General features: G+C 34.4%; 1 protein-coding gene across 3 annotated transcripts; it reads right to left on the bottom strand.

Moving 5' to 3' along the window:
- Positions 1-3,388: 3,388 nt before the first annotated feature.
- On the bottom strand, positions 3,389-22,416 carry LOC129306799 (cation-chloride cotransporter 1). Of its 3 annotated transcripts, XM_054947531.1 has the most exons (14): positions 22,192-22,416; positions 21,905-22,084; positions 21,369-21,518; positions 21,043-21,121; positions 20,330-20,421; positions 12,975-13,089; positions 12,407-12,507; positions 12,224-12,285; positions 11,052-11,279; positions 10,103-10,217; positions 7,525-7,719; positions 6,972-7,372; positions 5,997-6,158; positions 3,389-4,661 (listed from the first exon to the last, which is right to left on the bottom strand). In XM_054947531.1, exons 2-14 carry the CDS (start codon positions 22,066-22,068, stop codon positions 3,574-3,576), a joined length of 2,952 nt encoding a protein of 983 aa, XP_054803506.1. In that variant the 5' UTR covers positions 22,069-22,084; positions 22,192-22,416; the 3' UTR covers positions 3,389-3,573. The 3 variants fall into 3 exon arrangements, with proteins under 3 accessions (XP_054803506.1, XP_054803510.1, XP_054803507.1); XM_054947535.1 differs by lacking the exons at positions 21,043-21,121; positions 21,369-21,518; positions 21,905-22,084; positions 22,192-22,416 and having other exon boundaries at positions 12,975-13,122; positions 20,330-20,344; XM_054947532.1 differs by lacking the exons at positions 20,330-20,421; positions 21,043-21,121; positions 21,369-21,518; positions 21,905-22,084; positions 22,192-22,416 and adding an exon at positions 15,542-15,692 and having other exon boundaries at positions 12,975-13,122.
- Between the last annotated feature and the right edge of the window lie 488 nt (positions 22,417-22,904).

Raw genomic sequence — 22,904 nt, forward strand, 5'->3', positions numbered from 1 at the left:
TAGTATTGTCATTCAAAAAGGATACGCTACATGGATAGAATCTTATCATAAAGCATCATCATATACTCCTCCATCATTTTTATTAGACAGCTAAGACCAATATGAAATAGAGACTTAAACTTACCATCTATTTCCAGAGTTGAGAGATTCATATGTCCCTGGACCCTCTCAAGATATGGATATAGACTTTAATGAGGACCAGCCGATTCTTAAAATTCCCTCTACCAAGTGGTGCCAAAAGAAAGAAAAGACATGGCTCAACTTGTCATTAGATTAAGAATGCATCCATAAGAGCCTGCAATAATTGACGAATCACTCTTAATAATGGAGAAAGGAATCTTCTTTACTTTAATTATGTTTTCTTTTGTTAGTTGTTTTGTAATAATCTTTGTCAAAAGCCACTTTTGACTTAGGAACAAAGTTGTTTACTTTAGTCAAGTCAGTCACCTTTGTTTTTACCTTATGTCATGTTTGTCTAAAATACGTAAACATGTGATATCAATTTGTCCTCTTGTAATCATAAAGAAGTTGTCTTGATCCTCTTCCCTCTGTCTATATAAGGAGGCATCAAATATGTTATAAGGTAGAACTTATTGTAATTTTCCCTTATTCTAGCATGGTTTCTAACCTTTGGTCACAATTGATATACATAGTTAGGCAACCATAAGCTAAGTAGACATTTGGTTTTGCAATAATATGTATGTAAATGCCAAATATAAAACTTATACTTTTGATTTATAGGGAAATATTGCAACACCCTAACCCCTATTGAAGATGTATGTTTTATATGTTTTTAAAATAATAAAATTTTTAGTCTTTTAAGTTTGTAGCAATTATCAATTTGATCCCTTGAGTTTATCCTAGTTATCAATTTAATCCTTATTATTCACAAAGGATGTAACATTGTCAAAATCATTTGACATATATAATGAAATATTAATGAAAACCATGTAGTTATTATTGAAAATAACTCTAATTATTTAGATGTGAAAAAATAGACTCAGAAAACTTTAAAAAAAACCACAGTGTAAGAAATTATATTGATAAAAATAAAACTAACTTGAAAGATAATTTGTTCTCATATAGCTGCACATATGTATATCAATTTATCAATATACTTCACACATTAGATTAATTTAAAACTCAATTTATATTTTAAAATTTAAAGGACTAGCATGATAATTTCAAAAAACATAAGAGATTAAATTAATAGAAATTAAACTCGAATGATTAAATTAAAACCTGAGATAAATTTGAGAAACTAAAAATTTGATGATCTCTGTATTTTTGGATGGTGATTGTAAGTTATTCTTTTGCAATAACAATATTACTATAGGGTTTTAACTTATCTATAGTGCAATGATTGGTTCATGGCACATATGAAGAAGGTTGATTACTTTGAAGCGGTGAGTTTTTGAAGCGGTGTTTTCTGGTTGGTTTTGGGCGCTATAATGCAAGGGTGCTCATGGACAAGTCGGAACAGAACTGGAATTGGAACACTCTTGTCTCAAAAAATATCGAAATTCAAAAGTCATCCCACCCCAATAAATTCCTCTAATTGTTTTAGCCATACTTACTTGTATATTTAAATGACTAGTAACATTTGACCAACACATATAAAAAATTATATATATATATATATATATATGATTAATCAATTGAGTTTTAACAAATGAAACATATAGATATAAGGACATGAGTCAACTAAATAGAGAGCCCACGTGCATATACAAGCTATTTGGTTAGAGCCTATTATAAATTTATATTATAATAAGCAACAATAATCAAGCATTGACTTGATATATAACCCCATTATATTACTTGAGTGACAGCACTCTGGGTTTGCATTTTTTATTCCTCAAATCAATGTCAATAATTATAAGAAAACAACTCACAAGTTACTTGGCTAGGCTAAGTATCACAGGGTAATGCAAAATTAATAAAGTAAAAATAAAAAAATAAAAACAAATAAACAATAAAAATAACATAACATATATAATAAAATATATATATATATATATATATATAATATCACGATGGGATGGGACGTCTTTAAGGGTATCTAAGTCCCAACCCATCCCAACCCACAAATGTCCCATGTCCGGATAGGTACAAGCCAACCAAGAAGGATATAACCCTAAACACTTCTTCTAGAATGTGGGCGACTTGTTGAATGGTCTCACCTTATATTGGTTTTGATGTTTCAAAAGATGAATATTGAGAAATTTGAAATCCATATCATGTTATAATTCTTAAATAATTTCATATTTTTTTACAGTCTAATTATTTAAAATTTTATTTTTTTTTACATTTTTACTATTATTGTTTTTATCATTTTTGCCTATTCTCTTATCTCTTCTTATCTCTCACTGATTAAAAAATAGAAGTAAGCCGATCGCTCTAATCTTTCATTTTAACTTTGAATCTCAACTTGTCTCTCTTCTTTTTTTGAATTTTTTTTACATAATATAAATAAAGAATTTTAAATTCATGAATTTAAAATAAAAAATTTTAAATATGAGATGTTAAATTTTGAATTAAAAATTCAAACACATCAATCCAACTCTTTAGTCACGAGCGCCAGTGAAACATGCAAAGATTTTTGGGCCTTGTAGGCTGGAGTGAGCCTCGACTTAAGCCACGATTAAAAAATGGATTGGACTAAGTTTCCAATTCAGAATTGGGGGATAACCGAAATCGATTCAAACAAGCATGAAATTGTACAAACTAGTAAATTGGTTTGAACTGATTATTTTTCTAAAAACAAAATAATAATAATAATAATCATGTTTCTAAATTATATTTTATTCACATACATATGTAAAATAAGCATTGAAAAAAAAAATATATCAGTGAGGAATTGTGCAAGAAATTTGTGTGCTTAAAAAAATATTGTAGCTTAAATGTTTGCCAGCTAATTCACACTATATTTAAAAAAAAACTACTCTCTTTTCAATTAAATGCCTTGATGACACTTTCTTTTCCCTAAAATTCGTGTTAGTTTTCATAAAAATGCATCATACCATGTATACAAATTCCTGGGACTTTTTTTTTTTTTTTCATATTCACAATGGACAAATCCTCAAACTTGGTCGAGGAAAATGAACTCCCTTTCATTTCATCCATCTATTGTTAGTTAAATATTCCATACATTTTGATATTCATATGCATATACATATACATATCTATATTTTTGTGCATAGGAAGTTAACTCTTCTAGTGTCAAAGCACAAGGCGTGAATTTGAATTTCACTCTAGTCGTATTTTGATAATTTCCTCGTCTGTTGAATTTGTCAAAAAAAAAAAAGTGTGGTTTGCTTCTTTTTTTAGCTTTTGTGGTTAATTGCCGGCCAAATAATATTTTTTTAAAAAAAAAAGTAGCTCCGAATTCAAAACTCCTATAGAATATATATAATAGGAACCAATAAATCCAATTCAGCAGGAACAGTGGTATAAAGAATGAACTACAAAACAAAAGTAGGATGGAAAATCTATGAATGAGAAGCTACAATGTCCTGTCCTAAAATAAAATTCTATGTGAAAATCACCAAAAAAAAAAAAAAAACCAATAACCTATGTGAATAGAGTCACAACATCTCTTCTGTATCCTCTTACAATCAAAATCCTCGGAACCTTCTCCAGCAACAGATCCATATACTCCATATAGAAAAAACTAGGGTGGTTCAATGGAGGTGGAGGCAGACTTACCAGCACAACAGCTGCCATTCTTGAGTACTTCAACATCACAGAATTCAGTTTCATTGTTGTGTACAGAAACTTCTCCACCTGCTTCTCATTCACAACCACAGGCTTACCATCAGCCATTAGAGGGGCGTCATCTCGCTTCATCGCCCTCATTTCAGCTAAGTAATCGCTGATTCTTTGCTGCGCGCTGGTAAATGCTTCGTATGATTCGTCTTGCTGAGACTCACCACCATCCATTTGTGCATCCCATTTCATTGTGATGACAAAGACCTCTGCTTGCATCCTAAGATCATACAGAAACTTCTTCACATCAGCCTTCAGCACCTCTGCATCTGCATCCTCCTCTGCAATGCAAAAAACTTGAATCTTGCAATTCTCAAAGCTCTTCTTCGTAAGAAGAAGCTGGGAGAGAAGAAGCATTAATCCTCCGTCTCTCACAATCCAATACAAATCAATTGTGCCATACTGCTTCTGGTACTCATTAGGCCACTCATCAAGACCCTTCACTATGACTACTGCTTTGTTTGCTACAATGCAATCGTTGATTATCCCAACAAAGGTGGCCGGGATCTCCGTCAAGTTCTCACGCCGCCATATCTCTGGATAACGCATCACGACAATGTTCGGCTTAAGATTGCCGAGGCCCATAGTCTGTATAATACCACGAAAGCCTTCTGACATATTGGGGGCTACAACTATCTCGGCAACACCTTCACAATTCTTGTAATCAATGTAGGTGCTTAATTGTCTACAAGCAACCTTGGCATCTTCAGCACATTCATGGTAGTCACCATCTAGTATAGAGACAAATAAAGACATTCCTCTACCTTTTTTCTTCATGCAGTTAGCGAAGTCTGCTAGTTTGGGATGGCAAGGTACATTTTCTGGCAGTTTGCCCCAAGGCCGGCAGAATATTAAAGGGATCGGATACCAATTTTTTGGGTGAACTTGGCTTGCTGCAAATACAATGACTTTCTAATTTAATTGAGATATAAGATAGTTGTACAACAGTGAACAGTGAGGGCACGTTCATTGCAGCATTTGAATCAATTTATCATGTTTCTAACTTGGAATTTAGGGTAGGATTTGCAATGAACAAAAAGTACAGCAACTAATATCAAAACATGTTAAAAGTATGAAAAGTTGTATTTTCTCAAGAAAATTACACTTCACAAACAAATGCCAAAATTAAAGAAAATCTTCCCCTCTAATTTGAAAAAAATTGCACTCTCCCTTGAAACTGAAAGAAACTCTACACTTACCTTGTTTTAATCAAGACCCTCTTATCTTATATCTATAATTTATATCATATAAAATATATCAAATATATTAGGTCAGAATAAAATGGTCAATTTTCTAAATTAGCATATTCAACAATTATATGTTAACAAAAATTATTATAAACAAAGAACATATTGACATAATGGTCTATTTAAAATTAACAATTTAATTTCAACTATAAATTTTGCCATAAATTTAATATTTTAGAAAAAAAATAAATCTGTAATTATCAACAAGCATATACAATGAGATAAAATTTTCAAGATTACATTTTTGAATAAGTGACTTTTTATAACTAAAAGTTTAGGTGAGATAGATACCAAGTGTTCATCAAAACGAGGATTACACAAACACATACCCCCTCCATTCAAAAATGCAAGGCATTTTTTGAAGAATTGAATGTTAAAAAATGTAAGGCATTTTTTAGTTTTTCGAGGTATAATCATTGCCTTTTTTTTCCAAAAATGCCCCTATTGATAATGACTTTATTTTTATCATAGAGTGTTTAATAAGGGTAAATATGGAAAGAGAAAGTTAGTTGGAAAGTAAGTAACTACTTTATTGAGGGATGAGAGTCGATTAAAAATGCCTTACATTTTTGAACGGAGGGAGTATTAGTAAGAGAAATCAGTACTATTCTTGAGGCCATTTTGACATTCTATGGTTTTTAAGGGAGGAATGACTTAAAAAGATGGGCTCTCATTGCAAGAGAAAAGAATAATTTACCCTAGCAATTAATTATAATCAATTTGCAATTACTGGCCACAACCTAAATTAGGAATCAGGCTCAAACCAGCCCAAGTCCCTAGAGTTGACTTCATCTCAATCCACCTTTTTTTGGACCAGCAACCTCAACCCTCTTTAATGCAGAATCCCATATCTAATGAAAAGGAAGTTGTTTATTGCATCGAGGAGAGGCATGCAAGCACAAAGCAATTGTTCAATGATGCCAAAGATCATCCATGTCATAATTTCTTATCTGATTGTCAAAGATGCAGGGATATATATACCTCCAAGTGACCTAAGGCTGCGAAGTGCTAGTTGGAAATATGCACTTTTAAAACCATCTCCCCAGTCCCCAGCCTTCCCTTTGATACTGACATACTTGTATATAAGGCTTGCAAGAGCTAAAGACACCACCGTGAATGACCAAGAGATCAGGAACATGATCACTGCATTGAAAACAAAATAAACAGTCATTCACAAGGAAAATAGCAACCACAAAAGCTAATTTCAACATGAACACAAGCAAAACAGCAACAGTAGCAAACATCTAATAACTGTTAGCAGCAGCAGACCATCTTGATAGAACGTGGTTAAATTATAATTAAACCATTCATGAACCTTCACTTAGAACTTTTAAATTAACTTGCGATCCTAGACATGCTTCCCAAGCCTTTATGATTAAGTGGCTTGGCTTAGAACACCGGCTTGGTATTTGTATTACAGAAATTTCACATTTGGATTTAATGCATTAGCCGGAAAATAGACAGAATGTTAATTGGAGAAAGATATAAAGGAGTGCATAGATGCGTAAGTGGGCCCATATACACTCTGACTTCTTTATATTGCTCTATCTTCTACTGCACACAAAACAATACTACAAAAGGTCCAGGGGGCAATAATTTCACATCATGCAGCCATAATATTAAGATCCAAAAGATGTGTGCTCAAATAATACCATCACCAACATTGAATTTCTGAGCCAGAGTGAATCATCCCCAGCGTGAAAGTTTCAAATAGAATTGCAGATAAAGCTTAATTATACCCATTTGTCTCTATGTTCAAATATTTTTTAATGTTTATGTTTAACGGTGTCTATCACACCTAAAATATTATGTGCATGATGATTAGTAAAAATAAAATAGCACTATCTCACATTTTGAGAGCTTCAGTAGAAATATTAATTTAGCTGGCAAATTTCATGGGATTTGAGATCAACAAGCAATATAATATCATAGAATTAAACTAAAAGTAAAACATACCTACACAAAGTAAAGCACCAAAAAGTGACAAGCTCCAGTGGTGAAAAGCCCACCGAGGGCGCCAGCTAGGAGCATCTAGAAGATCCAGAAGGAAGCAGGACAAGTTGACACCCGCATAACAGAGAAGGAAGAACATAGTTATTGTTGGGGTGATAAGATCCAGATTCCCAATAATGACACACCCAATACAGAGGAGAGCAGTGAAAAGTGTAGCAAGGTGAGGCTCACTGCCATCCACAACTTTGAAGTAGTTAAGAACAGGTAAAATATCATCATTCGCTATTGCTGCAAGCAAACGTGGGGCCCCTGTCAAGCTCTGAAGGGCAGCACCCAGAGTTGAAAGAATAATCCCAATTTTAATTAATGATGGAAAAGGCCAGGCAATAGTAGCTGTAAGTAGCCTGCACAAAATCCCATGTCAAAACAAGACAGCTTTATATTTTCTACACATACAAAGACAAGTTACAGCAATTTAATGATTCACCATGTACACTTGATCCATGCACAAGCAATACAACAAGCATAGCATGGCCCTTTCTGGACTAAAACGTACCTATCTGTTAATAGCTTGTTTCGGGTAGCAACAGAACCAAACAAGAAAACAGTAATCAGATACATAGAAGAAGTCGAAAGAGTAGCAGCTAAGGTTCCAACAGGTATTGATCGCTGAGTATCTTTCAGAGACGATGATCGATTTGAACCTGCCATTATTCCTGTCACAGCTGGGAAAAAGAGTCCAACCAACGAACTGGAAGGGGAAAAAACTACAGTCAGGAAAAAGGGAAAAAGCAAAAGAGTTAGTCAAGAAATGAACACTATATTTTTTTAGTCAAGTGGTACCTAAGTCACCTGCAGTGCAGTGCATGCCCAACACAATGGACATGGATCTGGCCTTTATCTTGAATTTCAAGAAAGCATATGACCAAATCCATAGGGGTTGTTATTGATAAGGCCCTAAATAGAATGGGTAAGATAGAGATTTATGGATTGCTTCCCTACTGACAGTGACCATCTAATCTTAAATTCCACTAAGGCACCCCTTTTTCTCATTGCAAGTCATTTTTCCCTAGTAGCTCGTACACTTAGAACGTCATTATTACTTGGGGAAAATGTCATTTCAATGAATTCTACATAAATTGCCTCTATCACCCTCCTCCACAGTCTTAGGACATCGTTCTCCTAAACACTTATGCTAAACTCTAACCATTCCAAATCCAAATCCAACTCCACCATTAAGGTCAACCAACCACCTTCCTACGTAACAAAGGGGCTTTTCAAACCATCGTCATCCCTAAAGATCCTGTAGTAGTTAAGTTGAAATTAAATATGCAACAGGCTCTCCAAAAGAATGATTTTCCAGTCAAATGTCTCAAGTCACTTGAGGCTAGATCTAGTGGTAGAGGGTGGGCTATAAGTAGAGGTCCAAGGTTCAAACCCTCCTAATATAAAGAAAATAAAACGGGTCTCTTTTGACCCATTAGCCCTCGTCTTATTTTCTTAGTTACAGGATCCATTAAGTGAAAGCCTAATACTCCAATTAAAACATGTTTGGATAGATAACGGATTGATGAAATCATTTGCCAATACAATCCCCCCCCCAAAAAAAAAAAAAAAAAAGTGGTCAGATTTGCATAAATTGGATACCTCACTTTCATGCATGTATAGAGAAAGAGTAACATAGAAGAATGTGGTTATGTATGGGGTCCACATCTCATCATCACACTCACCAACTCCGTTCCCTATATCTCTCTAAATGCAAAATATTACATTTTTCAAGTCTAAGGGATCCAGACTGAAACTGGCACTGACTCTGAAGAAATTGGTGACATAACCTTACACATGCGTTAATAATTGACAGTATATAATTTGGAAGTCAAACCAAAGGACAATTAAAACATGTTTGAATAAATAACTCACTAAAGAAATCATTTGCCAATAAATTGGATCTCTTTCAATCAAGTATTCAAGAATTTTGAGAAAGGATAACACACAAGAATTTGACTATGTAGGAGATCCAAATCTCAACATTATGCTCATCCATTATTCTCTCTATACATCTCCCCAAATGCAATATAGATTTACGGGATCCAGACTAAAATTGGCACTGACCCAGTCTAGAAATTGGTGACATAACCTTACACTAGTGTTGATCATTAACAGTGTAAAATCAAGATGACACATAAAAATAATATGGAAAGGAGAGAGAAAGAGAGGAAAGAGAGAAGGAACAGAGAGATAAGGGAAAGAGAGAAGAATAGAACAAAGACGAGAGATTCCAGATAATAGGATCAAGCCACTGGAATAGCCAAAAGCATAAGGATTACAAAGGAATCTCTAGTATTTATAGGCTCCTAATTATTGTAACTACCCAAGGGTTATTACAATATTACAATTAACTAACTTTTCAATATTACAATTACATAACACAAAAGGTCAAATAAATCACTCAATGACCATTTTCACCAAAAAGTTTAAGCTGTTAGACAAAAAAAATTTGGGAGAATGACATTTAAGGCCCTCTCAAGAAAATTTATTGCAATAAGAGCCATCGATTTTGCATCAAATATTGTCTTGTGAAAATTCGTATATGCTGTTATTAGAAACTGAACCTTAGCTTATATTTTTTTTTTAGGGTTTAAGGTTTCCTTAGAAATTTAACAAGTTGAAGTTCAGCTTTTAATAACAACATGTATGTATTTTCATAAGATAATATCCAATGTAAAATTGATGAACCTTTATTGTGATAAATTCCCTTCAGAGGGCCTTAAATGTCATTCTCCCAAACTGCTAAGATCTCATTCACTTCCCCTCAAGCATGTGAGCAACAGCCACCTGAAGAGCGAAGGGTAGAGAATCACTAGACCACTGCCCACCATCTCTTTGCAGAAATTGGTGTCAATAAGAAAAATGGGGGAGTAAAAATCAAACTCCTAATATTTAATCATCAAAGCTCCGATACCATTAGAATTTGAAAGCTTTTGGGTGAGGTGAAGACTCGGGAATAGTTTTATAAATATGTCTAACAACGACACAAAGCTTGGACAATTTTAAGAAGTTTGACTGGCAGTAGTTCCCCAAAAAAAAAAAAGGAATAAAAATATGAATAAATAAGTAAAACCAATTTATCTTACTTGAAATCCCAGCTTACAGATCCATTGGGATCTGGAATTCCATTGGCATCAGTCTTTTGATAATCTGAATTCCAATTTTCTTTAAATGTCTCCAAACTCAATCCCGTGATTCCCTCTAAATAACAAATGCAAGAGGAAACATGGGATAAATAATAATAATAATAATAATAATAATAATAATAATAATAATCAGAATTGAAAACATTGCATCACACAGATGTCAGTATAGCAAAGCATAAATCAAAATGACAACCTCAACATTCAAGGTGGATGCAATAAAAAGGCAATTATGATAGAGAACTAAAAATGGCATACGTTTCAATTCATCAAATCAAACCTACAACAAAAATTACAGAAAGTAATAAAAAAAAATTGTAGAGTACAATTCACATTCTAAGCTATATGCACAATAGTTTTGAAACAAAAAGAGGCTTGCTCATAAAGATGCCTTCTCCACACTAACTTAAAATTTTGGTACTTTGATTTAATAATCAAGCATCGCAGAGCAACTTGCTCACACCACTTCAGATTCCATATTGAGTTCTAATTTAATTCTGAGAGTCAGAAATAGATCTAAATCCATCACACTGATGATGTAAATCATCATTCTCAGAGTCAGAGCAACTTTGTAATTTGCAACATTCAGAATATTCTGATCATATAAAATAATGTTTCTCTTGGTAAATACCCTATCCATTCAATAAATTTTATTCTTAGTACTTTCTTAGTCCTTAGTTGGTAATGGCAAGTGCTACAGTTCATGACACCACTGAGGAGGCATTCTCCTCTATGGCAAGAAGTTCAAATGCACGTTTAGCCTAACAAAATCAATTATTGAGCTATATCATCTCTGTTTGAGGGATAATGGCAGTGCAAGAAAAAGTAGTTCAATATCAAAGAGGGAGACGAGAGAGAAAAAAAAAATCAGTCAAACCAGTGAAGTACGCACCTGCAGGCTTATCCTTCCTTGCCAAGAAAATCCCCATAAATATGCAGGACAGAGAGAACAAAACAGGTATAAGAAAAGCAGGTGCAACCCGATTAATCATCTTTACACCTCCAAATACAATAAAGCATAATATAATAGTCACAACGATTCCATAAATTTGCATATCATGAGAACTTATAACGTGTATTGGTTCTGCAACGGCAGTACCATTAACTTGTGTGATAGTCTCTGCAAATGTAACAAAAAGAAATTGTGAGTTTAAAGTGAATGGTACAATTCTTAGCTTGAAACAGATCATTATTATGTTATTGATACCAATAACGTTCCAGAATAAGTTATGTCATCACTTGATGCTAAGCAAATCAAACATAGAAGAATGTACAATTCACATGAAGAAACAATACATGTAAGACCCCAAAGTATCGTAAACACCCTGAAAGTTCAATGGTGTTCATGGATGTCTTGCTCATTATAATTTAATAGAGACAACTCGTTTGCCTTGCATGCTATTCTTTCTCCACTATTCATCATTTTTAAAATTAACACAATTTATTTAAAATCATTATTTACACCACAACAATTACAGAAACATAAAAATCTTAACAGGCTTAAAAGAAGGGGAGCTAAGCTCATAATAACTATCCAAAAGGTAGGTTTCTCTCTAACAGATAGATGCTAATACTCTTCCTGAAGTGTGTACCAAGTTCTGTACAGGAAACATTCTGACGTAAGTAATAATACCTCATGAATGTCATATCTAGAAAAACATGCTTGAATTAAAGGTATATTAAATAGAAGGGAAATAATATTTTTGGTCCCTATATTTTCACTCAATTTTTTAATTTGATCCTTATAGTTTAAATATTTACAAGTTAGTCCTTGTATTATACTTTTGTTAATAGTTCGCCATATTTATGAGTTAATTTTACTTCATTATCATATACTATTGTTATTGTAAATCAAACACAAGTAACAAGTTAATATATAATTAATTATATTAACAAAATTTGATAAACACAATTTTAACATAAGGGGCTACATTAAAATTTCATAAACTGTAAGGATTCAATTACAATTTTTTTACACTACAGGGACCAAATTGAAAATTGAATAAAATTATTGGAACAAAATAGAACCACATCATTCCAAATCAAAGCAAATTCTGACATTACCTCCAAAAATCCCAGCTTTAGGCACTGCTTTCAAAAATGTTTCTACGGCTCCCAACACATAACTAAAACCATAATAAAACAAAGACAATTAGGCAAGTCCTCGTTCCATCTTCCTCTAGAATCTTCAGATACTTAGCAGGCCAGTCACAGAAAGAGGGAAAAAATTGCATAGTTCACACTTACAGGGCTCCAGCAACTGCATTCCCTAGAAAGAAACAAAGACCAATGCTAACTCCAACTTCTGGACCGAGGGCACGGCCAATGAGATAGTATGGTCCCCCACCCTACAAAAGTTCAAAGACCAGAGGGCAAAAAAATTATTTCCATCAATGAACAATGTAAAAAGCCCCAAATTCCAGCGGCTATCTCAAAATATATATTGCAACATTATTACAGAACAGCTATTCATAAAAATTTATAGTTCTCAAAATATTCATTATAGATTTATAGTTGACAGAAAATTTTCTTGACAAATAAAAGCTGCAAAAAATCCTCTAACATCAAAAGATATGGTAAATATTTTTTATTTAAGAATGCATTATTTCTCAGTCACAATGAATTCAGCTACAATAGTAAGTTTGTAGAGAGAGCTAGACATGACAGCAACTACTTTTTCGCACTAATCACAAAATTTTGCTTAAAGTATGTTCTCTAAGTATAATCATTTCTGTTGAAACAATGGCTCAGCTTAGAAGAAGGGAAGGTAGCGGTCAACTCACAGGAACATCAAGTTTAATTCAGTAATTTATACCTTCATGGCACCATTGGTTGCAATAGCACTCAGTGATATTGAGGTGAGAAAAGTACAAGAGCCACATAAAGAAACAAGCAATAATGCCTCTCCTATGCCAGCCATACCAACAATCCTACAATTTGGATTTTCATAGAAGAGAAAACATCTAAATTATGGTTAGTTTAATGATAACGAAGTTATTCAATTTTATCAACTTCAAAATCATGAAAGCAAAAAATAAAAAAAAATACAGAAACAGTCCAGTTAACATGTATTGTCAAATAAATAAATCATAAATACGAAATATATTACAAGTGCAAAGTTGTGGGGCATATTTTACGACAGAAATATTCAAAGCCTAATCAAAAGGGGGGGGGAACTAAATCACCATGAGATCAAAGTAATGTTATAAATGTAAAATTACAGTTCTTATAACATAGATTGGGTTACCAAACTTACATTGGATCTGTTTGCAAATCAGAATAAGAAATGACCTTAAAGTCCCACTCACTTAAACCCATAGGAAGCCAAGAGAAAAATCTAACTTGGGAAAATTTGAGAAATGAGATGATTGATTTCCAATAGTGTTCTGTAATCACACTTTGGTAAGGCATGAACTGCTCAAGAGATATCTTTCTAATTTTATATCACAAAGCTTACTCATAGCAAGACAACCACAAACTAAAATTATCTAACGTCTTTCTTCCTTGATATATAGATATATCATAGGTGACCTATTTGTGTACAGTTACAATCCGCTCACAATACAATTCTCTACAAAGGAATTTCAGATACAAGGGAACATCAAATTATCTTTCATGGAAATTACTTCCCCAAATAAAATGTTTATTCAACTTTCAACCTAACAACTGCTCAATTGTGTCATGAGCCTCCCCGCCTCAACATGATACTTGCATTTAATTTAGGCCTTGCCAGAGTATTAACATTTTGACTTTTGGCAAAAAAGAAAGTATTCCAAGCATAAAATATCTCAAACCATATGTCACTCACTTTTTCCCCATAATATTTGGCTAAAATTAGGCTAAAATTTCTGCAATTATGCTCTAGCCAATTACACCACACACCATCAAACAAAGAGTAATTCCAAGGACCTAACTATAACGCAGCTGAAAGAATTCTCCAAGACGATGGACAAATTCAGTGGTCTCCAACGAACTCAAACAACTAACTCTAAAGAAGCCAAGAATCAAAGAATCCAAGAGCTAAGTACTAGTTTCAAATCTTGAGGCATGAAACACACATATAAAGATAACAGGCCACGTGAAGGGTTTCTTATCAGTAAAGTAGACTTATAATTGAAAGGTTCCTTATTTTACACAAAAAACCATCTTTGTTTTCAGACATATTCTAGAAAGCTAACTATAATGAAGATGAGAGTATTAATGATGATTGAGATATGAATATAGATGAGGAGGACTGGTTTAGGTTCTCTATGGATTTTCTATCTTATTTAATTTGCCATTACTTTTGTCTCTCTTTCATGACATTATTCACATTCTTCTGCATGTGCACTGTGAACCTACGGTTTTACGCTTTTGGCTAGTCTTTTGTGTTACTTTTCAAGGTGCCAATGTTTTGTCATGACTTAAATTGCCTCCAAGTTTTGTTTTTATATTTTATTTATTGTTAAATGATTTTGAAATTCTTTTTAAAAATAGATTGCCTAAGTATGCAGCCACTCTGACTCACTGCATGAGCAATGCAATTTCAAGAACTCACTTCCTTAACCTACTAGTCACCACATAATAACATTGATAATATCCAACCCATCCCTGTAACATATCAAATTTCCCCCCTATGGTATCCATAGTAATCATTATGCTCTACATCATTCCCATTAGTAATAACTAAGAATAATCTATGGAAAATCATAGGATCAGCATCATAATAAATATATATAGATAGATAATTTAAGTTCAGGTTACAAATCGACCAGCTGCTCAAGCAGATACTAACATAATGACATTATTTTGAATCTAGCGAAAATGAAACAAACAACAGCTCCGCACCAACAAAAATAAGCCCAAAACATTAATTCTTCTAGCAAACAAAGGGTTGTGTTGAAGAGAGGGTCTGGGCCCAACCCCGTTAGCCCATTATTATATTTTCTAGCTAGTTAACCCCGGTTATCTAGGTTAGCCGCCCTCCCCTAATATTAAGGGATTAGATACAGCAGTTATTATTCTTTTATTTAGTATCATAATCTGGAAGATTTGGTGGCTTGATTCCCAGCTGCCTCCCTCTATTTATTATTGTATTCCCTATGGTTCAACATGATTCAATAAGAGAAAAGACAGTTTCCTCATGGTATCAGAGCTTCGGCTCAAATGGAACGAAATATAGCAAATTTTGGCACCTTCGGAGCCTTCCATGGAGACTTGGAGGGCAGGGGCAGATCACGTGATGATGCCAACAAAAGTGGTGCACATCAAAAGGCAGATTCTGCCCTAGGCAGAGACGGACTTCTTTCCGCAATCGTGGGGCACAAACTAAATGGCAATAATTACTTACACTGGTCACAGAGCATTCTTTTGTTCATGAGAGGAAAAGGGAAAGAGGAATACCTAACAGGCGAAGCATCACAACCTGCAGCAGACGATCCCAAGTACAATACATGGTACACAGAACATTCCATGGTCATGTCTTGGCTTGTTAGTTCCATGAATCTCAACATTAGTGAGGAGTATCTTCTGGCAAGAACAGTGAAGGAAATCCAAGACTTGGCCAGAGACACCTATTCTACCATTGAAAACACAGCAGCCCTATTTCAACTAAAAGGGATGATTAAAGATCTAAAGCAAGGTGATTTAAAGGTAATAGCCTACTACTCAACTCTGTAGAAAATCTAGCAACAGATTGACTTGTATGATACTCAAGAATGGGCTTGTGGAACTCATCAAAATCGCTATAAAAAACTACTGGACAGAGAAAGGACATATGAATTTCTCCTTGGATTACACCCAAAGTTTGAAGATGTTCGAGGTCGAATAATGGGAACCAGACCTCTTCCCACTCTTCGTGAAGCCTTTAACTTTGTCAAGTTTGAGGAGAGCACAAAATTCTTAACTCAAAGTATCACCATAAACCTTGAGTCATCCACTCTTGCTGTGAAAGGAGCTCAAACTGATAATAAAGGCAAAAACCAGGGAAAAAGACGGTGCGACCACTGTAAAAGAAGTGGACACACTTGAGAGAACTACTGGAAGATACATGGAAAGCCACCCTACAATCATAGACCTAAGCCAAGGACAGAACCTTGAGGCTTTGCAGTGAACAATGAAGAATCTCACAATTCCAGTGCTAGGAATATAGGTGCAGCTGAAGTTGAAAGCCTAAGAAAGTTGCTGAAAAAACAGAGTCACAACAATCCTATGCCAAAACACACGGTAACTATGGGTAATCTTGCTCAAACAGGTAATTATGTTCAAGCCCTTAAGGTTATGAGTACAAAGAATAACTCATGGATTGTGGATTCAGGTGCCACAAGCCATATGACAGATAATTTAGCTTTGTTCAGCAAAATAATACCACGCAGTGGGATAAATATAAAGATGGCTGATGGTAACTATACTAGAGTCATTGGCATTGGTACTGTACATATTACAGATGAGATTGTTTTAGTTGATGTTTTGTATGCCTGAAGCTTAAAATGTAACTTGTTATCTGTGATTAAGTTCACCAAAACAAGAAAATGTAGCATTAACATGTTTGCTACTTACTATGTTTTTCAGGAATTAGACTCAGGGAGGATGATTTGTAATGCTAAGGAATTCGAGGGTCTAAATTATTTGAACTACAACTATAAGTTTGGAACCAAGAAGGTTTTTATTTGAACTACAACTATAAGTTTGGAACCAAGAAGGTTTTTACTACTAGTATTTATAATAATGAGTGGATGTTACTGCATTATAGATTAGGTCATCCTAGTTTCAATTATATGTCTAAGATGTTTCCCAACATGAACGAAAGAGATGTTTCTTTTCATTGTGATGCGTCATTTGGCTAGGCATACTAGAAATTCTTATCCTCATTTACCATATAAATCCTCAAGTGGAAAAAGATCTACACATGGCTTTTATTGATTTGGAAAAAGCTTATGACCGTATACCAAGAAAAGAGCTTTGGAAAGCGTTGGAAAAAAAGGGAGTACGGATTGCTTATATTAAAGCCATACAAGATATGTATGAGGGGGTAAAAACTAGTATAAGAACGCCTAGTGGTCAAACAAAGGATTTTCCTATAAAGATTGAACTATATCAGGGATCATCTCTGAGTCCTTATTTGTTCAACTTGATTTTAAATATTTTGACGAAACATATTCAAGAGGAAATCCCGAAATGTATGCTCTTCGCAGATGATATAGTTCTTATAGCAGAGACAAGAGAAGAGGTTAATTGCAAACTTGAGTTATGGAGGAGGACATTGGAGTCGAAAGATTTTCGTCTGAGTAGAAGTAAGACGGAATATTTATATTGTAAATTTGGTAAAGAACTATTCGACAATAATTTGGAAGTGAAATTGGAAGATCAAATTATACCTCAAGTGGAAAAGTTTAGATATTTGGGAGCCATTATTCAAAATGATGGCGAAATCAGTGGAGATATTTCACATAGAATTCAAGTTGGGTGGTTTAATTGGAGAAAAGCTAAAAGAGTTATTTGTGACCGTAAGGTGCCTAATAACTTAAAGGAAAGTTTTATCGCAAGAAAATGTTTGTGCCTAATAGCATCTTTCTTGGCTATTCACCAAATCAGAAAGGGTATAAATATTACTCTCCTTCTTCAAAGAAAATGTTTGTGTCTATGGCTGTTACTTTTGCTGAAAATATTTCCTTTTACCCTAAAAATTCAATTCAGGGAGAGAATTCTAGAGAATTAAATATTTTAGATGATGATACGGATCAGAATAATTTTGGAAATATTAATCATACAACACTCATGTCATCTGGGTTGGTTGTTTCTCCACCTATACCAAAACCTGATTTTGTGACCACCCAAGAACTAGAAGACCACTCAGAAACCCAGTCTTAAAACACCCCAAATGTCAAGCTCAAATAACAATCCCAATGAGGATGATCTAGCAGGTAGAGATGATGACAGTCAACCTATCGAGGGGGAGCTAAGCAATTCACATCAGCAATAGCAAGAAGACAATGAAGAGACTCTTGAAATTCCGAGGCAAAGCCATGACATTGAACCTAATCCTCTTCCTGGTCATTTGGGTTGGCTTATAGCCATTCGAAAAGGGGTACGTACTTGCACAAAGCATTCCATGAGTAATTTTGTCTCTTGTAGCACCCTCTCATCAAATTATAAGAGTTTTATTGCAAGTATTTCTAATGAAAAAATCCCAACCTCATGAGGAAGCAATATTAGATCCCAAGTGGAGAGAGGCAATAAATGATGAGCTTAGAGCTCTTGAAAAGAACCAGACCTAGAAGTTAACCAAATTACCTCATGGAAAAACCACAGTTGGATGCAGGTGGATCTTTATAAAGAAATACAACCCCGATGGGAGTATAAATAAGTATAAGGCAAGGTTGGTGGGTAGAGGCTTCGCTCAAACCTATGGGATAGACTACGAGGAGACATTTGCCCCAGTTGCTAAATTCAATACTATCAAGGTACTACTCTCTATTGCTGCAAATCTAGATTGGCTGTTATATCAACTAGATGTAAAGAATGCATTTCTTAATGGAGATTTAGAGGAGGAAGTATACATGGATGTTCCTCATGGGGCCAAAGGATTTGGATCAACAAACATTGTATGTTGACTCCACAAGTCTCTTATGGGCTTAAGCAATCCCTTAAGGCCTAGTTCAATAGGTTTACTCATTTTCTGATAAAATTGGGTTTGTTCAAGGCCATGCTGATCATACATTGTTTGTAAAACATGCTGGAACCAAACTAACAGTGTTAATTGTGTATATAGCTGACATTATTTTGACAGGAAACAATTGTGTGGATATTCAACAAGTAAAGAAGTCATTGGCAAATGAATTCGAGGTGAAAGATTTGGGAAATATGAGATGCTTTCTCGGATTAGAAGTAGCAAGATCTAAGAAAGGCATTCTCATGTCACAAAGAAAATATACACTTGATTTATTAAAAGAAACCGAGATGATTGGTGCAAAACTAGAAGATACTACCATGGTAGAAGGCTTGAAGTTAGAAGTCAAGGAGGATGGTGTTCTAGCTAACAAAGAAAGATATCAAAAACTTGTGGGCAAGTTAATATATCTTTGCCACACACGACCAAATATAAGCTACGCAGTTGGAGTGGTAAGCCAATTCTCAAGTTGTCCATATGAAGATTATATGGAAGCAATTTACCGAATCTTGAGATATCTAAAAATAAATCCAAGAAAAGGAATATTCTTCAACAAAGACAAGTCTAGAGGAATTGAGATTTATACTGATGCTGAACATGGAAGGGATCCAGAAAATAGAAGATCTGCTAGAGGATACTTTACCTTCTTATGGGGCAACTTAGTTACTAGGAAAAGCAAAAAAACAAACTTGTGTTTCTCGAAGTAGTGCAAAGGTTGAAGCAAGAGCACTGGCTAACGGAGCATGTGAAGGAATACGGCTAATGAGGGTGCTTAAAGAATTGAAAGTTGGCTATCAACCACCAGCCAAGTGTTAGCAATGCAAATGCTGAGCAACCCTGTTCATCATGACAAAACAAAACACCTAGAAATAGACAGACACTTCATAAAGGAAAAAAATTGAAGAAGGCATCATTGACATGCAGTATATCAATTCCAAGGCTCAAGTGGCAGATGTTCTTAGAAAACCCCTTGGAAGAGTCGGATTTGATGAACTAACTTGCAAGCTGGGAATGCTTGATATATATTCACCAACTTGAGGAGGAGTGTTGAAGAGAGGGTCTGGGCCCAACCCTATTAGCCCATTATTATATTTTCTAGCTAGTTTACCCAAGTTATCTAGGTTAGCCATCTTTCCTGAATATTAAGGGATTAGATAAAGGACTTATTACTTTGTTTTTATTTAGTATCATAATTTGGAGGATTTGGTGGCTTGATTCTAGGCTGCCTCCCTCTGTTTATTATTGCATTCCCTATGGTTCAACATGATTCAATAAGAGAAAACACAGTTTCCTCAGGTTGCATGTAGACTCATAGGTTGTTTCATCTTTGCAGGAAAGTATAAAAATATTCCTCCACGAAATTATTAAATATAACAAAATAATCTTTACTAAAAAAAAGGGGGGGGGGATTCCTTTTTCATATTGCAACAGCACTACCCAAAAATGAGAAAACTTTTCTATAGATAAATTACTAGAGGAATTAACCCTGAAAAAGGTAAGAATTAAAGCAATATACAAGTTACCAAGAGAACCGAATGTAATAGATAATTCCCAATATGCTCTGTAAGCACGGAATGAATACACCCATCATTGTTCCCAGTTGGGGGCCAGCAGGCTGCGTGGTAATAATGAGTGGTCAGGAAAAAAAGGAAACAAAGCAATACCAACAAATTATATGAAATTTAATCCATAACCATTGTAATTTTTCAGTTGAAGTAACAAATTCAAAACAGTATTGAATCTTGAAGAAAGGAGTATGATAAATCACACTTACATAAATAACACCAAAATTATTCTCCCGCACAACTTTAGTCATGTTCACAGCAGAGGGAAAAAAGGTTCAAGTTTCTAAATACATATTACCATTTTCTTCGCATAGGAAGGAGAACCTGATCTTCCTACAAATGAACCTATTAATCTATTAAATAGACAAAAACGTATACCGAAGGGACCATTGTTCGTGAATAAGATTGCAAAATGTTTCAAAAAGCAAATATTTGTCACAACTCACAACAATCACAAAATAAAACTAAATCATTAAAACACAAAATGATCACATATAAAAATTACTGCTTCCAAACCTCGTTCTGTAAATTCATATCAAATAAAAAGACATGTGATGCAAGTTATAACACATTAGCATGGACCCCCGTATTTGAATTATCAATTATCAATGTCAAATGAAAAGAACAAGATACAGTTGAAAAGAAGGAAGTGTCTTCAAAAATTAGCATACCCTTGGCTGCCCAACTGTGATGGAAATATTCTCACCATCTCTAGGACTAGATGGCTGTTGAAGCTGCTCTCCAGTCATACTGGATCATGAGAGGATTAGTCAATTAAAAGGGTTAAAAACTAAACTTTCAAGAACCAAATAAAAATTCACAAACTCATATGAACAGTAAAACTAATCTTAGGCATTTCCTTTCCCTTTACAGAACAAAGCCAGTGAGTGCAATATTTGGGTAGAGAGCACTAAAAACAGCAGTTTAAAAAGGAATAAGAAGAAACCTCTTGTTTAAGAAGAATATGAGTTGTATACAGTAACAAAGAGCTGCTTACCTTTTGAGCCCAAGAATGTTGACAAGAGAATCAAAACCAAACAATTCCAATTTGGATTCCCCTTGAATCCCATTAGCCTGTGTATGACGAGGAGAGTTCCCTTCTTTGGCATCAGAACCCACATTTGCACTCGCATTTACATTAATTTTTCTAGCACAACAAAACACCAGTCAAGCTTAGAATTCCAAGCCTACACAAATTCAATGCAATGAAGCGGCAATTTTAATTCGTGACAAAACCCAATCGCATCCGCATTATAAGCCCCACATTAACGACTTAAGTTGACAACCTTTGAGGATGGCAATTCCACATTATCAAGTGAATGACAAACAGTGCTGGAGAAAGCAAAAATATTTAAACCATGTCCGGTTATGCATCATAAAAGCTAAGCTCTGATTGTAAGATGGGGTCTCATGCCCTTTCTCGCGTTTCAACACCGAATGTCTCTAAAACCATAAACACCCCCTTCCCCTGCCTACCAATAACACGCCAAGGTGCTCAAGGAAAAGTCACAGAAACCAAGAAAATAAACATACTTAAGAGAAGCAGGTTTATTGGGATATGAAGAAGACGACGATCCAGGATCCATGGAAGACATCTCAAGTACGGCACGATCGTTGTCCAACACGGGCCGGTACTTGCGACCTCTCTGCCCATGAAACTCATCTTCTCCACTGCCATCAAGATCCCCATTATCCATTTTCGCTTACTGGGATCTAATTCATAAGAAAACAGATCAAGATACAAATCTGAAAAAAAGAAATCAAATCCCAGAAAAAGAAGAAAGAGAGGGAGAAGAAAGGGAGAGATCCAAGATTGATACCAAGATTATGTATAAGATCTTCAGAGAATCAGAAGAAAAAACTAAGACTTGGAGAGAAGAGTCTTTGAATTGAAAATGAAAAGGAGGAAGAAAACCGAATTCCTCTGATTTGAATCCTTTACAAGCGAAAAATAAGAAAATGACAAGAAATACGCGCGCCTTTGAAACGATGAGGAAAGGTCAGAAAATGAGAGAATGGGAAATTACTATTAGCATTGCATTTCGCAGCGCCTTCTTTATCATGACCTGTGCTCGTTTTAAACAGTCAAAAGCAACTCAATGTGTCGGCGTTTATGCTAAGAAACATGGCCAATTTTCACAAAAGCTAAGGTCACCAATTGAAAGTTCTCTCATTTTTTTAAAAAAATTAAAAGAACAAAAACATGTAACAATATTTTCACCAAAAATATTCAGTGTTTTTAAATCAAGAGTGATAAATGGATGCACATAAATTCTTTTTAAACTGGGCATGCTTTCATTAAATTTGTCTAATGTCCATTAATATTAATCATAAAAAAGTAAATATAAGAAAATATCAAAAAACTTGTTCTCCAAATACCACAAAAAACCTAAAACCTTCTTTTTTTTGTGTGTTGAGAAAAAATTTTTGGTATTTTTTCTTTTTAACTCAACATCCCATATATATCAATATACATGAAGCCATTTTAATGATTTTGAAATGATGCTCTCATTAAAAAGAGTTAATAAGTATT

Source organism: Prosopis cineraria, unplaced genomic scaffold (assembly GCF_029017545.1).
Source record: "Prosopis cineraria cultivar Desert tree isolate PC_DT_omini unplaced genomic scaffold, ASM2901754v1 PC3, whole genome shotgun sequence".
In the NCBI taxonomy this organism is placed as follows: domain Eukaryota; kingdom Viridiplantae; phylum Streptophyta; class Magnoliopsida; order Fabales; family Fabaceae; genus Prosopis; species Prosopis cineraria.

Excerpts from the sequence above, each read along its gene's own strand:
- LOC129306799 (XM_054947531.1), bottom strand. The coding sequence starts at position 22,068 with ATGGATAATGGGGATCTTGATGGCAGTGGAGAAGATGAGTTTCATGGG. Across the intron at positions 21,519-21,904 it reads AATAAACCTGCTTCTCTTAA|AAAAATTAATGTAAATGCGA; the intron begins GTATGTTTATTT and ends TTGTTGTGCTAG. Across the intron at positions 7,373-7,524 it reads AACAAGCTATTAACAGATAG|GCTACTTACAGCTACTATTG; the intron begins GTACGTTTTAGT and ends GATTTTGTGCAG.